The 17398-nt window shown below is 46.8% G+C and overlaps 2 protein-coding genes across 3 annotated transcripts in view; one reads left to right on the forward strand and one right to left on the reverse strand.

Moving 5' to 3' along the window:
* PCNX2 (pecanex 2) overlaps positions 1-1948 on the reverse strand; it is a 326874-nt gene extending 324926 nt beyond the window's left edge. Inside the window, exon 1 of the mRNA XM_053207265.1 lies at positions 1869-1948. The gene's annotated coding sequence lies outside the window, so the exon portion shown is untranslated. The remainder of the gene's footprint in view (positions 1-1868) is intronic.
* The window catches only part of MAP3K21 (mitogen-activated protein kinase kinase kinase 21), a 62349-nt gene continuing 45787 nt past the window's right edge, over positions 837-17398 (forward strand). Inside the window, exon 1 of one of the 2 annotated variants that reach the window (XM_015079783.3) lies at positions 837-1923. In XM_015079783.3, coding sequence (XP_014935269.2) covers positions 1101-1923 — 823 coding nt within the window. In that variant the 5' untranslated portion in view covers positions 837-1100. The remainder of the gene's footprint in view (positions 1924-17398) is intronic. The other variant, XM_015079784.3, reaches the window with a different exon arrangement.

A 17398-nucleotide genomic window follows, 5' to 3' on the forward strand; every position in this document is an offset into this window, starting at 1 on the left:
GCTACCCTTGACATGCTCCCTGCCCTCAGACATAAAAGCTTCACTTTCCATCTCTTATGAGCTTACCCTTTCCTGCACAGAGCGAACGGGTAAGGGTGGAGGCCCTGCTTCCCAGAACGTTTCTGTACAGAGTTCGTCCCGAGCGAAGCGCCAGTAAACACCTGTGAATGAACAGTCAGCACAGCAGTGAAGGCTGGAGCTCTGGCACAGACTCCCTCGCTCTATTCACCTTTTCTGGGAATATGTCTGGCCAACGCTTCCTAAACCCGAACCTGTGGGTTCACAGGGGACAGAGGGTTCTTTCCCACTCGAGGGACCAGTAAAGAAAGGCAAACGCGGGATTATCTGTCAAGAAGAACGAGCTTCGGGGCCTCTACAACCTGCAGCTCACTGCGCGGGGGATCCGTAATCTGGTTAGTTCTGGGCTGGGCGGTGGATTTCCAATGCTCGCAGCCCGGGAACTGATATGGCAAGGCTGATACGGATTTGTTCTGCGACCTGTTCTGAGATGCTCCGTGACTCTCCCAGAACTGCGACCTAGTCCCTCGCGTCACGCCCCAGCGCCCCGGATCCTCCTCAGCCGCTGCACTGCTTTTTGGAGAATTGTGGCCTCCCCGAAGCCTTACCCTTGGCTTGACTTTTCTGGAAAACCTCGTGCACCACTGCCGGCTCCGCCTCCCGGGCCAAGTGGGCGCGGCGCACCCAAGCCCCCGAGCGTCAGCGGCGGGGGCGGCCCCGAACCCGGGGTCTGGGCGGGCCGCGAGGGGGCGTGGCGGGCCAGCGCGGTGGGCGGGTCCCGACGGAGCGGGGCGGGGCGGGCCCGGAGGGGCGGGCCCAGGCCGCGGCTAGGCCCAGCCTGCCACAGGCCCGCCGCAGGCCCAGCGCGCCACCATGGTGCTACAGCGCCCGCCACCGCGGGGACCGCTGCAGCAGCACAGGCGACCCAGGCGGGACGGGGACCGACGCCGGGGCCTACGGGTGGTCGGCCCGTGAACCCCCGCGTCCCGACCCCTCCTCCTCGCCGGACCATGCGCGCCCCCAGCCGCCCCGGAGGCTGAGCCCGTCGCCCCGCTCCGCCGTCGCCCTCCCGGCCGCCCCCCATGGCCTTGCCGGGCTCCGAGGGCGCGGCTGACAGGCCGGTGTCCCCGGTCCGGGGCGCCCCCGCCGGCTCCGCGTCGTCGTCGTCCGCCTCCTCCGGCGGCTCGGCCTCCGCCCCGGCCGCGGCGGGAGCGGGGCTATGGGCCGCTCTGTACGACTACGAGGCGCGCGGCGAGGACGAGCTGAGCCTGCGGCGCGGCCAGCTGGTGGAGGTGCTGTCCCAGGACGCCTCCGTGTCGGGCGACGAGGGCTGGTGGGCCGGCCAGGTGCAGCGGCGCCTGGGCATCTTCCCCGCCAACTACGTGGCGCCGTGCGGCCCGGCCGCCAGCCCCGTGCCGCCGCCGCCGCCGCCGCGGCCCGGCTCGCCGGTGCACATCGACTTCGAGCGGCTGGAGCTCAAGGAGCTCATCGGTGCCGGCGGCTTCGGGCAGGTGTACCGCGCCACCTGGCAGGGCCAGGAGGTGGCGGTGAAGGCGGCGCGGCGCGACCCGGAGCAGGACGCGGCGGCGGCGGCCGAGAGCGTGCGGCGGGAGGCGAGGCTCTTCGCCATGCTGCGGCACCCCAACATCATCGAGCTGCGCGGCGTGTGCCTGCAGCAGCCGCACCTCTGCCTGGTGCTCGAGTTCGCCCGCGGCGGAGCGCTCAACCGCGCGCTGGCCGCCGCCAACGCCGCCCCGGACCCGCGCGCGCCCGGTGCGCGCCGCGCGCGCCGCATCCCCCCGCACGTGCTGGTCAACTGGGCTGTGCAGATTGCGCGGGGCATGCTCTACCTGCACGAGGAGGCCGTCGTGTCCATCCTGCACCGGGACCTCAAGTCCAGCAACAGTAAGTGGGCCGGGGAGGTGGTGGGCGGGGAGGGGGGCGGGAGACGCAGCCTTGCTCGGCGGAGCCCACTGTGCGTGCCAGCCCTGGGCGGGCCACCGGGCGTAGAACCAGGTGGAAGGAGGCTCCAGCAGCACCTCCTGTCTTGCTTGATGACTAAACAGTTGTTAAATAGCTGGATCTCCTGGAAACCCCACGGTGCCGTTTGGCCTTGAGGTACAATAAGTGGCTCATTTTATGGAACTGCAAACCGGGGCCTCATAACCTGGGGAACCCATGGCCCTCCTTGTCGGCTTCATCAAACTCCTCCTTTCCTTCCGCTTTACGAGTGCTGAGTTGAAGTCGCTCTTTACCACTTTGAATATGGCTTCGTGTCCTTTGACAATTTCCAAAGATTTTCGTTCAGACGTTTCTGCACAGGAAGTGGGATTTTATCATTGGTTTGGTAGCTTGAGTGTTGATGACAGGTCTCCAGAAAATAAACACCGGTTTGTGCCATCATGCACGTTTAGGCTACCAGCAAGCGCGTTGTCCTCGCACACGTACTTGAAATCCTGAAGACCTGGCCTGTGTCCTTTACTTTGTTTATAAATCAAGATGGATTTTTCTAGCTGTCCATAGAGAACTGACAAATGGGCTAAACCCAAATCCTGTGAAATTTCACCTTATAAAACTGGGAATGGGATCGCTGTTGAAACTTGGTTCTTCAGCATTGAAGATCCCTTCATATTCTTAGGATGGGATGAAATCTTGTGAAAGATTAAAGACGCAGCCAGAACTGGCATTGGCCTACCGCAGCCGCCTGTCTTTCAACCTGGTAAAACCTGCTGGGACAGGCGCTAACCCAAACGGAAACATTGTCCTTCCCCAAGTCTGCAGAAAAAAGAGTGACAGGAAGAAATGATCTATTTGTTTCATGTGTGTGTGGATTCTTTTTCCTATTCAGAATTCTTCCGCACTGAAAGTTATTTGAAAATGACGAATATCCGACTTTCATTATGGGAATCAGACTATTTAAAGTGTTGGTACCTGCAGGCAAGCATTGGATAGTTTGTTTTAGTTTTTTTTTTTTTTTTTTTAGGACTCCTGCCAACCCCCGATACAAATTATAGTCTTATAATCTAGTTTGCAACTACTCAAGTGTCAGAAGCAAATTCAAACAAGATATGGCATAGAAATAATGGCAGTGGTCTTGTGTTCTGAGTTTGGACAGAGGTCACATGGAGGACCTAGGATTATTTACTTTTGGACTACATGTTACAGTAAAGACAGCACAATTTTCAATGTACTTACTTTTGTAAATGCTTCAAACCTGACAGCGTTCACTACCAGTTGGTGCTTATTTCCTGGAATATGCTTTCCTTGAAGGATAGATAGGTCTAACCTGCTGCCACAGAACAAGGTGTCTGTGCACAGTCTGTGGGTTCCATAAGTTCTCTCCTCGGTGATGTCCTGCAAGTCCTTATCTGCTGGTTATTTTCTGCAAAACCTGGTGTTTTAAGGACAGCAAAAAAGAACATCATTGCTTGCTCTGCCTGGGCATTTGCTGCGGTTCTGTGATACACGTGGAACCTGCCATTCTACAGGCGTACTTACCCTGTTGCAGGGCGTCAGTTACCAACGCAGGCAAACAGTTTGGGTTAGGTTGATCCTTAGATCAAAAAAGTAAAGGGCCTGTAACTATTACTTTGCATTATGCTTACTTTGTCTTGTCTTGTTGGATGGTGATGATGCTTGAGGTCTTCATGAATCCGTTCATAAAGGTAGAGTACGTTTGCTAGTATTTGTCAAAGCATAGATGGGGAGAATAATCCATGTTCCAATCACCAACCTTTTTATATGAATTAAAATCTTTCATAGAGCTAATACTATTAAGTAGTAAAAAGAAATAACATGACCCTGGAATAATAACATGGTTAAGTGGTTTTTAATGACAGCAGGAAACTTGAACAGCGGCACATAGACTCCTGCACAGGAGTGGATGTATCATTTGGACGTGGTTATATGCTGCAACTTAGTTTTTGAAAGCATTTTCACTCTCAGAATAAATTGCCAAACTTCCTGGAGCATCTTAATTTCTGTAACTGTCAGGCAAGGCTGTCTTTGCTTTAAATTGTTGTACTTTGAAAAAGATGTGATTGACTTGGTCGTTAGCCTAGCCAAGTACTTGTTACAGTAGGACCACTGCTATAGTTTTTAAATTACTATAATGTGGATATTTTTAATAGGTCCCAAAATGTGCAAATCACAGTGCCTAGCACATTGCCTTATCCTCACTTTCTGGTCTTATTTATTCAATGAATAAATGCAGATACTTTGGGAATTCTCTTGTGATCTGTGAAGCCATAACTTTTTTTTTTTTTTTAAGTTTATTTACTTTGAAAGAGAAAGAGAGAGCATGAGCATAAGCAGGGTAGGGGAAGAGAGAGAGAGAGAGAGAGAGAGAATCCCAAGCAGCCTCTGCACTATCAGCATGGAGCCCAGTGTGGGGCTCGAACTCACAAATCACGAGATCATGACTTGAGCCAAAACCAAGAGTTTAACTGACTGAGCCACCCAGGCACCCCTGAAGCCATAACTTCTTGTTCAGACGTTTGAATGTTCTCAAACGTGAAATTCTATTACAGTGTGTTTTGTTTGAATTTAATTGGTTATTTGCTAATGGTGGTAGTGAGTTAATGATAATGTAAACAAGGTTTTAAAAATCAATATTGAATTTTATCTTCATTCTGGAGCCTACAAAGAGCCAGTGTAAAACTACCTGGAACCAAGTTAGTTGAAATTATTGTTTAAAACAAATGTTTAAATTTGTCATAGGAAGACATGGCTTTTGTTAGGTATTTTTTATTTCCTCTTTTCTCATTGGTCTTTTTAAGTTTTATCATATATTTGAGGTGGAGTTTATGTTGAAATCCTAGCTGTGCTGTGTTGGAATCAACTGCTTTGTTCCTTTTCTAACAGCCAAAGATTTAAAGTTGAGCCAAATTTAGCACATTTTAAGCATCATTCATGTTGTTAAAACATGCTAGGCCCTGTCACTCCTGGGGTGCAAAGCGTGTAGAAAATGCCTTGCCAAGTCTGTATGCAACAACTAGAGAACAGTATGAGGCAACATGGGGTTCCTATGAACTTGGCCAGTTTTCCACCCATGCAGAGAAGGGAGAAAAATCATCGAGCGTTTATTCAATAAACCTTGAGCCCTCCCCCTCCCCTTCCCCAGTCACTACTGGGCCCTAGGGACACAGTGGCAAACCCGATGACAATATCCCTGCTGGCATAGGACGCAGCCTAGCAAGAAAGAAGGACGGTAGCCATGCAGTGGCAAATGTGAGTGAGTACAGTCAAGAGGATTAAGCATGGTGATAGCAGACAGTGATGGGGCGGAGGGGGAGGGTGTCAGTCAGACGGGTGGTCCAGGGAAGCCACCCTGAGGAGTGACACAGAGACGTATGTGAGGAGGAAGCATGAGTCAAGCAAAGATCCAGGCAAAGGGAGATTGAAGCAGCCCTGAGCCTCCCTTCTCAGGGAGAGGAGGGAAGACCGGGAGGCTGAGGCCGAGGGTCGAGCAGGGGTAGGCATGGTGGGGCTTGCGGCCGTGACCCATGGGGGGGTTCCGCTCTGAGTGCTGACTGTCTGGAGCCTGGAAGCATTCTGTGCAGAGGAATGGTGGGATCCGATGGTGTGTTTACAGGATGACTCTCGCTGCTGCGGAAAATGGACTTGAAATTGGCCTACGCGGAGGCTGTTGAGGTTGCTCCTGCCAAAGAAGGCATTGGTTTCACCCAATGGAAGCCATTTTCAGGGAAGTTACCAAGGAGGAGTGGAGACAAATTAGTACAGTATGCGAATTACTGAGGATTGTTTGAATTATTAGGATTGAGTCTGTGTTTTGTTTATTCTGGCGTGATTCAGGATTGAAGACAAGATTATGTGGCATAATTTATGTCTGTCGGTTCGTTTTTTAATACTGCTTACCGAGTTGTGGTGGTGGTGCTCTTAGCAGAAAACAAATATCTCGTGAGAAACTGAGCCACAAATTTTGGTAGCTACTTGCTTTTATACTTTTCAGCGATTTTTTTTATCCTGATTTTTTTTTTTTTTTTAGCCTTCTGGGGAATCATTATTACATATATTATCTACAGTGGCATTTACATTCAATAAGTGGACATACTTAGATTTATTACCAAATGCAATTTAGAGCTCTCCCTAAAACAAACTACAAAAGGAATTTTTTTCTTTTCTTTCTTTTTTTTTTTTTAGTTTTTCTTATTAGTAGTACGGTGTAAATAAAGGAACTATTTGAGAAAATTATAGGAACTGTCATCTCCAGATAAGGTGCTTAAATAGCTCATCAGAGTGATTTGGAGGAGCTATTAATTACGCTATTATCAGTTAAAAGACACGCATCTTCTTCCTTCTCTTGTCTGTTCTTTTATTCCAGACGTGTAGCTTCATGCCACAGCCTCCTTCTACTCCAAGGGGCGCAGGAAGATGAGTACAGATACCCCAATGGTGGCAAGGGCTAATCTCATTCTGAAACAAACAAAAAAAACCAGGTAAAGGATATATTTTTAGAAGAATAGCAATGATGAAGGGTCCCCACATCTTCCCCTACCATTTTCAGACTTGCATATTAAAAATAACTAGGCCATGGGGCGCCTGGGTGGCTCAGTCGGTTGAGCATCTGACTCCGGCTCATGCCATGATCTCACAATTCGTGAGTTCGAGCCCCATGTCGGGCTCTGTGCTGTCAGCAACGAGCCTGGAGCCTGCTTTTGGATTCTGTGTCTCCCTCTCTCTGCCCCTTCCCCGCTCATGCTGTCTTTCTTTGTCTCTCAAAAATGAGTAAACGTTAAAAAAAAATTTTTTTTAATAAAAAAAAATAACTAGGCCAGCACTCATTTTTTTATAGCTGTTAGGGTTGGGGGGGGGGTGTCAGTTATTTGGTTCTGGATCATGCAGGCTGACTCCACTCTATGCATCTGATCAGATCATGCTTGTAGTCATTGTCAAGTGGATCAAAGCCTAGTGAAGGAAAGAAGAGAAGGGAAGACCACTCCATCCATTTCAGAAGGTGTCTGAAAGCCCTGTTTGCACGCAAGGGTTGAACTTCACCAGGACAGCATAGCTACTGGCGGGAGCATTGCCTTCCACCTCCGTCAGACCTGGGTTCGATTATCAGTGTTGTCATTTAGGAGCCGTGTGACCTTGGGCAAGTTGTATAACCTCATTGAGCCTGAATTTCTAGATTTCTGATACGGTCTGCTGAATTCCTCTCTTGGATGCAGACAGAGTCCTGGGGAGGAAATCTGTTTGATGTTTCTTTTACTCATCAAAGGCGTTTGTGGAAAAACTGGCATGAAAACAAAGGACATTTTTAGGGAACCAAGGGTAGTCAGGTGCAGCTAGAATGAAGGGCAGTCAAGGAGTTTCATGGGAAGGAAACAGGCATTCAGCACGTGGCCAGCAGTGAGTGAGGGCCTTGAATGCCATACTAACACGTACAGACTAACAAGAGGCAGCCATTAAAGGTTTTCAGGAAGAACATGGTCTGGTCGGCTGAAAGGTTAACATTTGTACGGAAAAAAGAAACACGAGCCTGGGATAATTTGCTTTATGACTGTCCTATCCTAGCTTATCAGCAGGGCAGTAAAAATTAAAATACTTAGACACTGGTTTGACGTAAATTGTTTATCATTTATGACTGGAGCCTAGTTTTTATAATCACTGTTTATTTGGTGAGTTAGTTGAGAGCATTTTCTCTCTCTGATTCACTAGAGTTAGGAAATAGTGACCAGATTTACCATGCCAGGCTGATGATTTTCATTCCAAGTATCAGTGACTGTCCCCAAACCCTCAGGTGAAACACCTCAGTAAGGAATGTCAGGGGGCAGAGCAAGGGTTCCTACACAGGCTGGCAGAACTGTGCTGGTTTTATTTGGGAGCCTGAAGCAGATTTTTACAGTTGACCTCCAATCAGTATGAATTTAGTTATTTTTAAAAATTCATCTCGGGGTGCCTGGGTGGCTCAGTCATTTGGGTGTCTGACTTCAGCTCAAGTCATGATCTCGCGGTCAGTGAGACTGTGCTAACAGCTCAGAGCCTGGAGCCTGCTTCGGATTCTGTGTCTCCCTCTGTCTCTCTGCTCCTCCCCCACTCGTGCTCTGTCTCTCTCTGTCTCTCAAAAATGAATAAATGTTAAAATTTTTTTTTTTAAATTAATCTCTCTTGGGGCGCCTGGGTGGCTTAGTCAGTTAAGCATCTGACTTCAGCTTAGGTCATGATCTCCTGATCCATGGGTTCGAGCCCCACATCAGGCTCTGTGCTGCAGCCTGGAACCTGCTTCAGATTCTGTGTCTTCCTTCCTCTCTGCCCTTCTCCCACTTACGCTCTGTCTCTCAAAAATGAATAAATGTTAAAAAATTTTAAAATCATCTCAAATGCTGCTTCGTCTCAAGTCGTGATCTCAGAGTCGTGAGTTTGAGCCCCGCGTCGGGCTCTGTGCTGACAGCTCAGAGCCTGGAGCCTGCTTCAGATTCTGTGTCTCCCTGTCTCTCTGCCCCTCTCCTGCTCATTCTCCCTCTCTCTCTCTCTCTCTCTCTCTCTCTCTCTCTCTCTGTGTCAAAAATGAATAAACGTTAAAAAACAAAACAAAAAAACCAACTAAGCAATGGCCGTAATAGGAACGATGGCTCACACTTATCTAATGCATCCAAAGTACTGGCACTGCCCAAACCTGATTCTCATTTATGCCTCACAGCAACCTTTTGACTGTCCCCATTTTACAGATGAAGAAACTGAAGCCAGGGTTTACTTGCCTTTGTCAAGGTCCCTTGTTGAATCCAGAGCCTCTGATCCCAGAACTTGAGCATTTATCTTCTCCATCTACTGCCTGGATGAACAGTTCTCAAGTGTTTATCATCAGGACCCCAAAGAGCTGTTGTTTACGTGGGTTATAGCTACTGATATTTACCAAGTTAGAAACCTGAAATGATAAACTTAAAAATATTTAATAATAGGGGCGCTTGGGTGGCTCAGTCAAGGTTAGGTGTCCAACTCCGGCTCAGGTCATGATCTCATGGCTCGCGAGTTCGGGTCCCGTGTTGGGCTCTGTGCTGACAGCTCGGAGCCTGTAGCCTGCTTTGGATTCTGTGTCTCCCTCTGCCTCTGCCTCTCCCCTGCTTGTGTTCTGTCTCTCTGTCTCTCAAAAATAAACATTAAATTTTTTAAAAATATTTAATAATAGAAGAATAGCAGACCCATTACATTTTAATAAAGCATTTTTAATGCGGGGGAGGGACCTCTTATTTTCCAAGACAAATTGAGAAAGGAGAGCGGCATTGTTTTATGCTTTTGAAGCCACTTTGTGGCTTCTGCAATCTCTTGCCGCCGTGAGGATGCCCAGGGGCCCCTGGACCATACTTTGAGACCCTCTAGGCCAGACGATCAGGTCTGTTGGTAATGAATGGCACTCTGGAGCAGCTGTTCGCACGCCAAATGTGGTATCAGAAGCTCCTTGTGAGCTTTTAAAAAGTAAAATCCCTTGTCTCATTTTTGGATGTTCTGATTTAGTTGACCGTAGTCGGGAACAAGCAATGAATTTTCTTCTACCATTTTATTTCAAACCTCTTGAAATATGCAATTGAAGGAACTTTAAGCGAGCACTTATACACTCTCCTGCCATTAATGTTTTACTAACTTGCTTTAACACAAATTTAACTCTGTCCATTCATTAATCAATCTGGGCTTTTGATGCAGCAGTATGTTTTTTAAAAGGCTTCCGGATGATTTCAATGCGGCACCAAGTTCGGAAATTGTTCAAAGGGCCAGATTTGTGGGTTCCTTCTTGGTGGTTTTCTGGGTTGATCTATAAATTCTTCCATGAATACACACTGCATCTGAAATCCAGTTCACTGTCTGATGAAATTGGATGGTTGGTCATAGAGGACACCGGGTAAGAGTCTGGGTGGCTTCTTTTGGGCTTGTGTCTCTGGGGAAAGGAATATCTTTAAGCATTTGGCCTTTGACGTTGGGTGACAAATAGTGTCCCTGTGGTGTCGGAGGTCTGCGCCCTGACTCCACAGCTCACCAACTGTGGGCTCACGGGCACTGACTTCCTGAATAGGGTGATGTGAGGATAAAGCAAGATAGTGTACTCCTGGGGTCAGCACACTTTTCCTGTGAAGCCCCAGACAGTAAATATTAAGGTCTCTGTTGCAGTTGGTCAGCTCTGCTGTTGTAGCTGAAAACATCCACAGACAGTATGTAAACAAATGAGTGTGGCTCTGTTCCAATAAAACTTTATTTACAAAGTAGACATTGGGCTGTGTACATGGGCTGGACTTGGCCCATGGGGTGTAGTTTGCTGACTCCTGGCATATGTCAAAGCGTTGAGGAAGTAAGCTGTAAGACACAGTCTAAGTGTAAGCTGGCGAGGAGACTCGTTTTTGTATGTTACTTAGAAACACTTTGAGTGCTTTAAATACTTCCTAAAGTTGTTGTGCATGAACTCGTTGATGCCTAAAAGTTTTCTACAACCTTAACATCATTATTAGTCATTCTGCGGTGTATAGTATCGTGTAGTCATGTGTTTATTCATCTTGGTTGGGGGGAGGGTCTTTTAGATTTGGCTAATTTGCTTGATTGGGACGAGCCAGCAGTAGGAGGACACAGTCTGGAGCTTTGTTCTCTGTACAGGTGCTGCCATCTGCGTGCTGTGGCAGGTCTGCTTGTAACTTGGGTTGATAAGTTGAGGGTCAAGGAGGAGGCACGAAGAACTGTGTTGCTATTGTAACCGTTTCACCACCAGGTTTCATTACTAGTCCAGTTCTCTAAGCTATTGGCCAAAGACCAAATCATGTGCCATCTGGGGGAGAGTCTTGACTGCACGTAGGAATGTTTGAGTTCTTCCTGGCATAAGGTGATTTGAAGGAGCGCATTGGGTTTCTGCTTTTCTGCAAACGTTGCATCCAATAGTATGAGATATGTGACTTTCTGTTCACTAATATGTCAGTGTAGCATATGGTGGAAGAATTCCTCCCTCCGTTTGCTTTGTCACCTACTTTGTGAAAAGACCAAGGTGACACAAACACTGAGCTAGATTTTCACATGATGAAATGTAGGAAGTTTTCTCATTCAAACTGAGTATCGTATGTGTCCAGGAAAAGGGTTGTACGGTGGCTTTTGGATTGGGCACCAGAGCAATGAGAAACTCTATTTTCGCTGACCACATCTGCATCTTCTTTATAGAAGTCTATCTTGTATTCAGTAAGCTAACGCACTCATTTATGCAGCAGTTATTTCTTGATTGTGGACTCTATGCCAGGAACTCTCCGAGAGGCTCTTGCTGTTCAGTAGTGAGCAAAGCAGGAACGCATTCCTCCACTCCTGGAACTTCCATTCCAGTAAAACAACGCAGATGTTAAATAATAAATCATAAAGGATGTAGCATGCTGGAGAGTTGATAAACCTCAGTTTGAAGAGGGTGAATCTGTTGAGGTGAGAGGTTGAAGTTTTAGGTTGGATGGGTAAGGAAGGCCTTCCAGAAAAGGTGGGTTATCGGGAAAACCTGAAAAAGTGAGGAAACGGGCCATCTGGAAAAGAATGCTCTCACAGAGGGAACAGAGCCTGCAAAATCCCTAAAGCAGGAGGCCAGTGTGGCAGGAGAGGACTGGAGCAGAACAGTAGGTCGTGAGGGGGTGGAGACAGGGTCGTGTAGGTCTCCCAAGACCTTTGACTTTACTATGACCCTGGAGGGTTTCCAACTGAGAACTGGGATCTGACTCGCCTTGTAACAGGACCTCACTGGCTGCAGCCAGGGCAGAGGTAAATACTTGGGAGTCATCTGCATGGAAATGGTATTTAAAGCCCTGAGGTGGGCTGAAATTATCTGGGGAGTGAGTAGATAGAAGTAGACCCTAGTCCTGGAGGTCTGCAGTAATTAGAGATCAGGGAGATGAGCAGGAACCAGAAAAAGGAGCGGCTGGCAAAGAAAGGGAGCCCCAGGGAGCAGGGGATGCGCCGGAGGTCAGCGAAGAACACGTTTCAGAGGAGGACGATCAACCGTGTCAAATGCTGCAGACGGATAGGAATTCAAATAACCGTCCTGTTGTAATTCTCTGTAGAACAGTCTTCCTTTCCTAATACTGTTCCGGGAGTGTGGAGGTTGACTTGGTTTTCTGCAGTAGCAGCTGACCTCACGTGAGAAAGCTTGTAATAGTTCATCTCCCTCACATTCATTTCCCCCCTTACACTAGGTAGCCGTTCATTTAACAAATACCTACCGAGCATATAAAAATGCCAGTTGCTGTGCAGCATAAGTAAATAAGTAAATAAATAAATAAGGTGAACCAGGTGTAAATTCTACCCTCCAGTCACTTATAATATCATCAGAGAGAGGAGAGGGACAAGTACGAGAAGACCTTAAGTGTAACGAGAGCGGCACTAGAAAGTAGAAACTTCTAGCTAAGGTCTTGCAGGAAGAACCCAAAGGCCCTTACTTACTGACTCCTGTGCGATCTGAGCAGGAGGAGAGTGAGGGAGTTGTGCTTTTTTTTTTCTTTCTTTTTTTTAGAGAAGGGAATTGGAGATTCCAAAAGGGTTATAGACGTGGAAGTGGTCTCCCAGTGGAAGGCAGTGCTGGTGCCCTGATGCTTATGCAAAAAGTGGGGTGCCTGCCCCATGTGGTTTTTATGGAGGGGAGTAGGGGAGGGCATTCCATACAGCAGGTGCTAGGGTGCTGTGCTGTGTTTTCCAGAGGTGGGCACCAGTGCCCAGCATTGTTAGGATGCGGGGTTCATTTTAGAGGGCACCAGAAGAACTAGAAAGGTCATTTCAGATGAGGTCCAGAGGGGGCTTGAAGGCCAGGGGGAAATTTTAGATTTGCCTCCGCAGATCTAGGAGTGGCTGAGTGGTGTGTGTGTTGGGGGAGGCGAAAAGGTGCCAGTGGGGGAATAGATGGAAAGAAATGTGTGCAGATGTGGTCCTACTTGGTAAGCTTAGAAAGTCATCACTTAATCCCTCATAGATGGTCGGTTTCAGACTTGAAATTCTCAGTCACCTTCCCTAGGCTGACAGAAGCAATGTGTATTAATGCTATATTCTTTCACGCTTTGCTTTTGTCAACCTGTTCTCTTTCTTAGGACTTTTGTTTTGATTCTACATTTCTAGTTAAAGATTAATTGAGACTACCCCATTTGGCTCAAATGGAATTTGGACACAGCAATCCCATAAGTGGTGAGAGAATAGAATGGATACAGTGTAATTGCTTTTTAAAAAATATACATTATATGCGATAATTCCGAAAATAGCAATGTGAAACTTCAAAGGAGCCGGAAAAAATCAAGTGCCTCATGGTCGAATAAGTAGACTAAGTACAAGGTTGTAAAGGCTGATTGTTCACGAACAGGGCTAACAAGGGTCAAAAATCTTCACTCAAGTCTCACAAAAGGGGGCTCAAATGCTCGTCGCTAGGTTACTAACAAGAATTTGCCATTTCTGGGGCCAAAATTTATTTGCCTGGTCCGTACATTCTTCTGGTGGCTGACTGGTGTGCTCCAGACCCTTCCCGGGGCATGGCAGGAAGTGGAAGCTGGCCGCCAACCTTGAGGCCTTAGGCTGAAACCTGGCCAGGTGCCCGAGTCCACCTGTCGGGACACTGGCTATTTTTGGTTTCGGTCACTTTGCCCAAAAGATAAGGAATTTCAGGAATTCTGCTGCACACCTCTGAAACAGAATCCAGAACAATGGGCCTTTCATGGAAGTCTAAACGTTTGACATTCAGAATGTTATTTTAACTTGTTTTCTGTTCAAAGTGTGGAGGCACTTAGCTCCCATGGAGACTTTGGACTGGAGTCCGGGTGGGGGGAGGTGCCCTCAAACCTTCACTACAGAGGCTGCTCAGGGCACATTCAGCCCTGAGATTTACTTAGAACGCAATCAGTTTTAAATACTTAATTTTTTTGACATTTTATTTAATGTTGAGAGAGAGAGACAGACAGAGCACAAGTCGGGGAGGGGCAGAGAGAGAGGGAGACAGAGAATCCAAAGCAGGCTCCAGGCTCCGAGCTGTCAGCACAGAGCCCGACAGGGGGCTCGAACCCACGAACCACGAGATCATGACCTGAGTGGAAGTCGGAAGCTTAACTGACTGAGCCACCCAGTGGCCCCTAAATATTTTGTTTTTGGTTCTCACTGTTCTCAGTTATTCTCAAGGGTTGCCAAGCCTTCCTGGGGTCTGGGAAGGTACAATCATCTTTATGCCCGTTTTCATTAGTGCTCCCTTGTGCCTTCCTATGTGGATGTTTGTAAAAGTGAAGACGTGTGTGAAAATGTCTTAGAAGCCAATGTTTTATAGAACTGCAAGCCATTTTGATTATTAATTTGGGGTCTTTTTGGTGCTAAGAATAACCATTGTTTAAAAGTGAAATTAGTAGTATTAGAAGCGGAAAAATGAAATACTGCTGATAAAGTAACTGACTTACTTGGTTTTTGGTTTCTTTCTGTGGTTGAAGTATTGAGGGTTTTAAGAGATCCGATATTTATTTTTCTTGATATTCGTGGGGAATAAGGACTGAGAAGTAAATATACCCTAAGCTGATGTGGGAGGAAGGAAAATTAAAAAACCCATCTCTTAAGCAGTCTACAAAATGAAATTTCTGGTTGTTTTGCCCCCTTCTTACAACCAGTAGCTTTCTCAGTAGAAGATTTCACAGAAGACTGGGGAAGTAGCCCACAGACAGAACCTGAGATCTGGCTCTGTGTTGTAGGCGCGTGCTCTTGGATAACATTTCTAGACTGTACACTCAGGATAATGATTCCCACTCCCTAGAGTAGTGTAGAGATGAACTGACTCTACATAGGAGAGGCTCTGTAAATGGTAGGCAATTGTCTTCGTATTAGCACTGGTGATAATTATCATTAATATCAGCTAGTCCATTGAGCATTCAATGTAGAGGGTACTTTGTTAGGTGACATTGGGGGATACAAGGGAAATCTATAAAATTCATTTCCTAGGATTCAGTAGCTTTGCACATAAGTTAGGGCCATAAGTCTCAGGTGAAAAGATAATGGACAGAAGAACATGATATGTGGATAATGGATGATTGGAAAGATGAAATGGTCATTATCTTGTAGGATGCTCTAGAAGATTTTCCTCTGGAAGCTGGACCTTGAGAGTAGGTACAGTGTAGATGGACAGAAGGAATAAGAGGCTATTCCAAACAGAAGTGAGTCTCTCCCCCACCCTTCCATCCTTCACTATATAGTACAACATCGAATTTAAAAGTAGGGAAAATGGTAGAATTTTTGTCTTGCTGCTCACCGTCAGGTCATGATCTCATGATTCATGAGTTAGAGCCACGCATCGGGCTCTCTGCTGTCAGCGCGGAGCCCACTTGGGATCCTCTGTCCCCCCCCAACCCCGCCCCGCACCTCCCCCCCACACCTGCTCTCTCTCTATCTCTCTCCCCCCTCCTCTCTCTCAAAAATAAAAGCCCTTGGGGCGCCTGGGTGGCTCAGTCAGTTAAGTGTCCGACTTCAGCTCAGGTCACAATCTCACAGTCCGTGAGTTCGAGCCCCACGTCGGGCTCTGGGCTGATGATGGCCCAGAGCCTGGAGCCTGCTTCCGATTCTGTGTCTCCCTCTCTCTCTGACCCTCCCCCGTTCATGCTCTGCCTCTCTCTGTCTCAAAAATAAATAAACGTTAAAAAAAAATTTTTTTTAAATAAAAAATAAAAAAAAATAAATAAAAGCCCTTAAAAAAATAAATCTAGTGTTGGCTCTCTCCATTTGCATGAACTCTTTGACTTTTAGGACTGTTTAATTTTGTAAACATTTGATGATATGCAGATAAAATGCAAATTCACTGCAAAGTGAAATTTCAAGTCTTGAAAAAGAGTCGAGGTTCCCTGAAGTCCATGAAGGTGATTTTGAAAAAGTTACTAAAAACACTTTCAAACCCATTGATAAAGGCTGTGTGTGTGTGTGTGTGTGTGTGTGTGTGTGTGTGAGATCTTTACAAAATGCTATGTTCCAGTGTTCTTAGCATCTGATGTTCTCATCTCTTGCTTATTGCGACCTTATGGTGTACCTACTGCCCCCATTCCCATGACAGGCAAAGAAACAAAAGTGCAGAATCCAAAGCAAGCCGTCTGGTCCTAGAGTGTGCACGTTCTTCCTCTGGCTTCCTGGTTGATCATTAGCCACTGATGGGAAATCAGAAAGAAAAGAATGGTCACTTGAATGGAGAGAGATTTTTCTAAAGGATAAAGGAAGCTCTTGTGAAAAATTGATAAAAGCTGTCACCTGAGCAATGTGGTTAGTAGTTAGAAGTGTGTTTCTCTGGGTCAGACTGCTGGAGCTTTGCTGCTCCTTTAGCCACCTGACAGATTACCCAACACCTGTGTCTCAGCCTCCTTATCTATAAAGTAGGGATAATAAATAGATTCTACCCATTGCACTGTGGGTGTGGATTTTATGATTAAAATACCCGTAAATGAATCTGACGAATAGAAGGTACTTGGCAGACGTTCATTGTTCTTGTAACTGTTTGGGAGAATTGTCCTCTTTATGATCATGTTCTACAAATCAAAAAAGAAGAATGTCTTATGCTGGTCTCCAGTGTTGTTTGGATGGTTGATTCTAAAAGACCTCCATACATACTTGTTTACTTTTATCCCTTTAAGAGCTAGCACATGGTTGCAACAATGTTACACAAATGTCCTTTTTAAAAAAAAAAAAGATGAAATGGAGTTATTTTCATTTTGGTTTTCAAGGTAAAACCTGAGTAACAACCCCCCCGCCCCCCACCATGCCCTGGTTACTCTGAAATTTGGATTACTGTTTAAATGGATTCGTTCTGTTGCTTTGGGTTTTTTTTCAACACTATCCTCTGATAAGGCCCATCTCTTGGGATTTTTGTGAGGCTTGAATGAAGTAATGGATGTGTGCAAGCTGTATGGGAAAACTCAGCACTTGTTAGGGACTCTCTTATTTGTTGTTGCTTCTGTTAGGCGGGAAGGGCGCCTGCAAAGGGCATCTGTAACAATGTGCGTGTTTTGTTCGTCTGTAAACGTGAAGCACCTGCCTTGAAGAAGACCAGACGCGGTGTAGACAACAGTATGAATGTGAATTGAGCTTGTCTGTCCCCCTCTTCCTCTTCTCCCTACCAACTTTCTGTCTCTCACTCCCTCTCTTTTGTTTCACTCTCTAACTCACACACTCGCTCTCTCAGAGCTAGTAGTCTAAGTGGAGAAGTCAGAGGTGAAAACAAATATTTCTAGTACCCTATGTTTTATAAGGGCCGTAATAGAAACACAAGGTTCGTGTGAGTAAGGGTGGGGGAGTAATTTTCCTTTGCTTAGAGGTATTTGGAAGGTTCCACCAAGAGGACCCTGTGGGGGCTGGATGAGGAGTTTAAGTGGAGGAAACACATACAGAGGAAGATGATGTCGTTTGAAAGGTAGGTTGCTGTGCGGAG

This window comes from Acinonyx jubatus, chromosome D2 (genome assembly GCF_027475565.1).
Source record: "Acinonyx jubatus isolate Ajub_Pintada_27869175 chromosome D2, VMU_Ajub_asm_v1.0, whole genome shotgun sequence".
Taxonomy (NCBI): Eukaryota; Metazoa; Chordata; class Mammalia; order Carnivora; family Felidae; genus Acinonyx; species Acinonyx jubatus.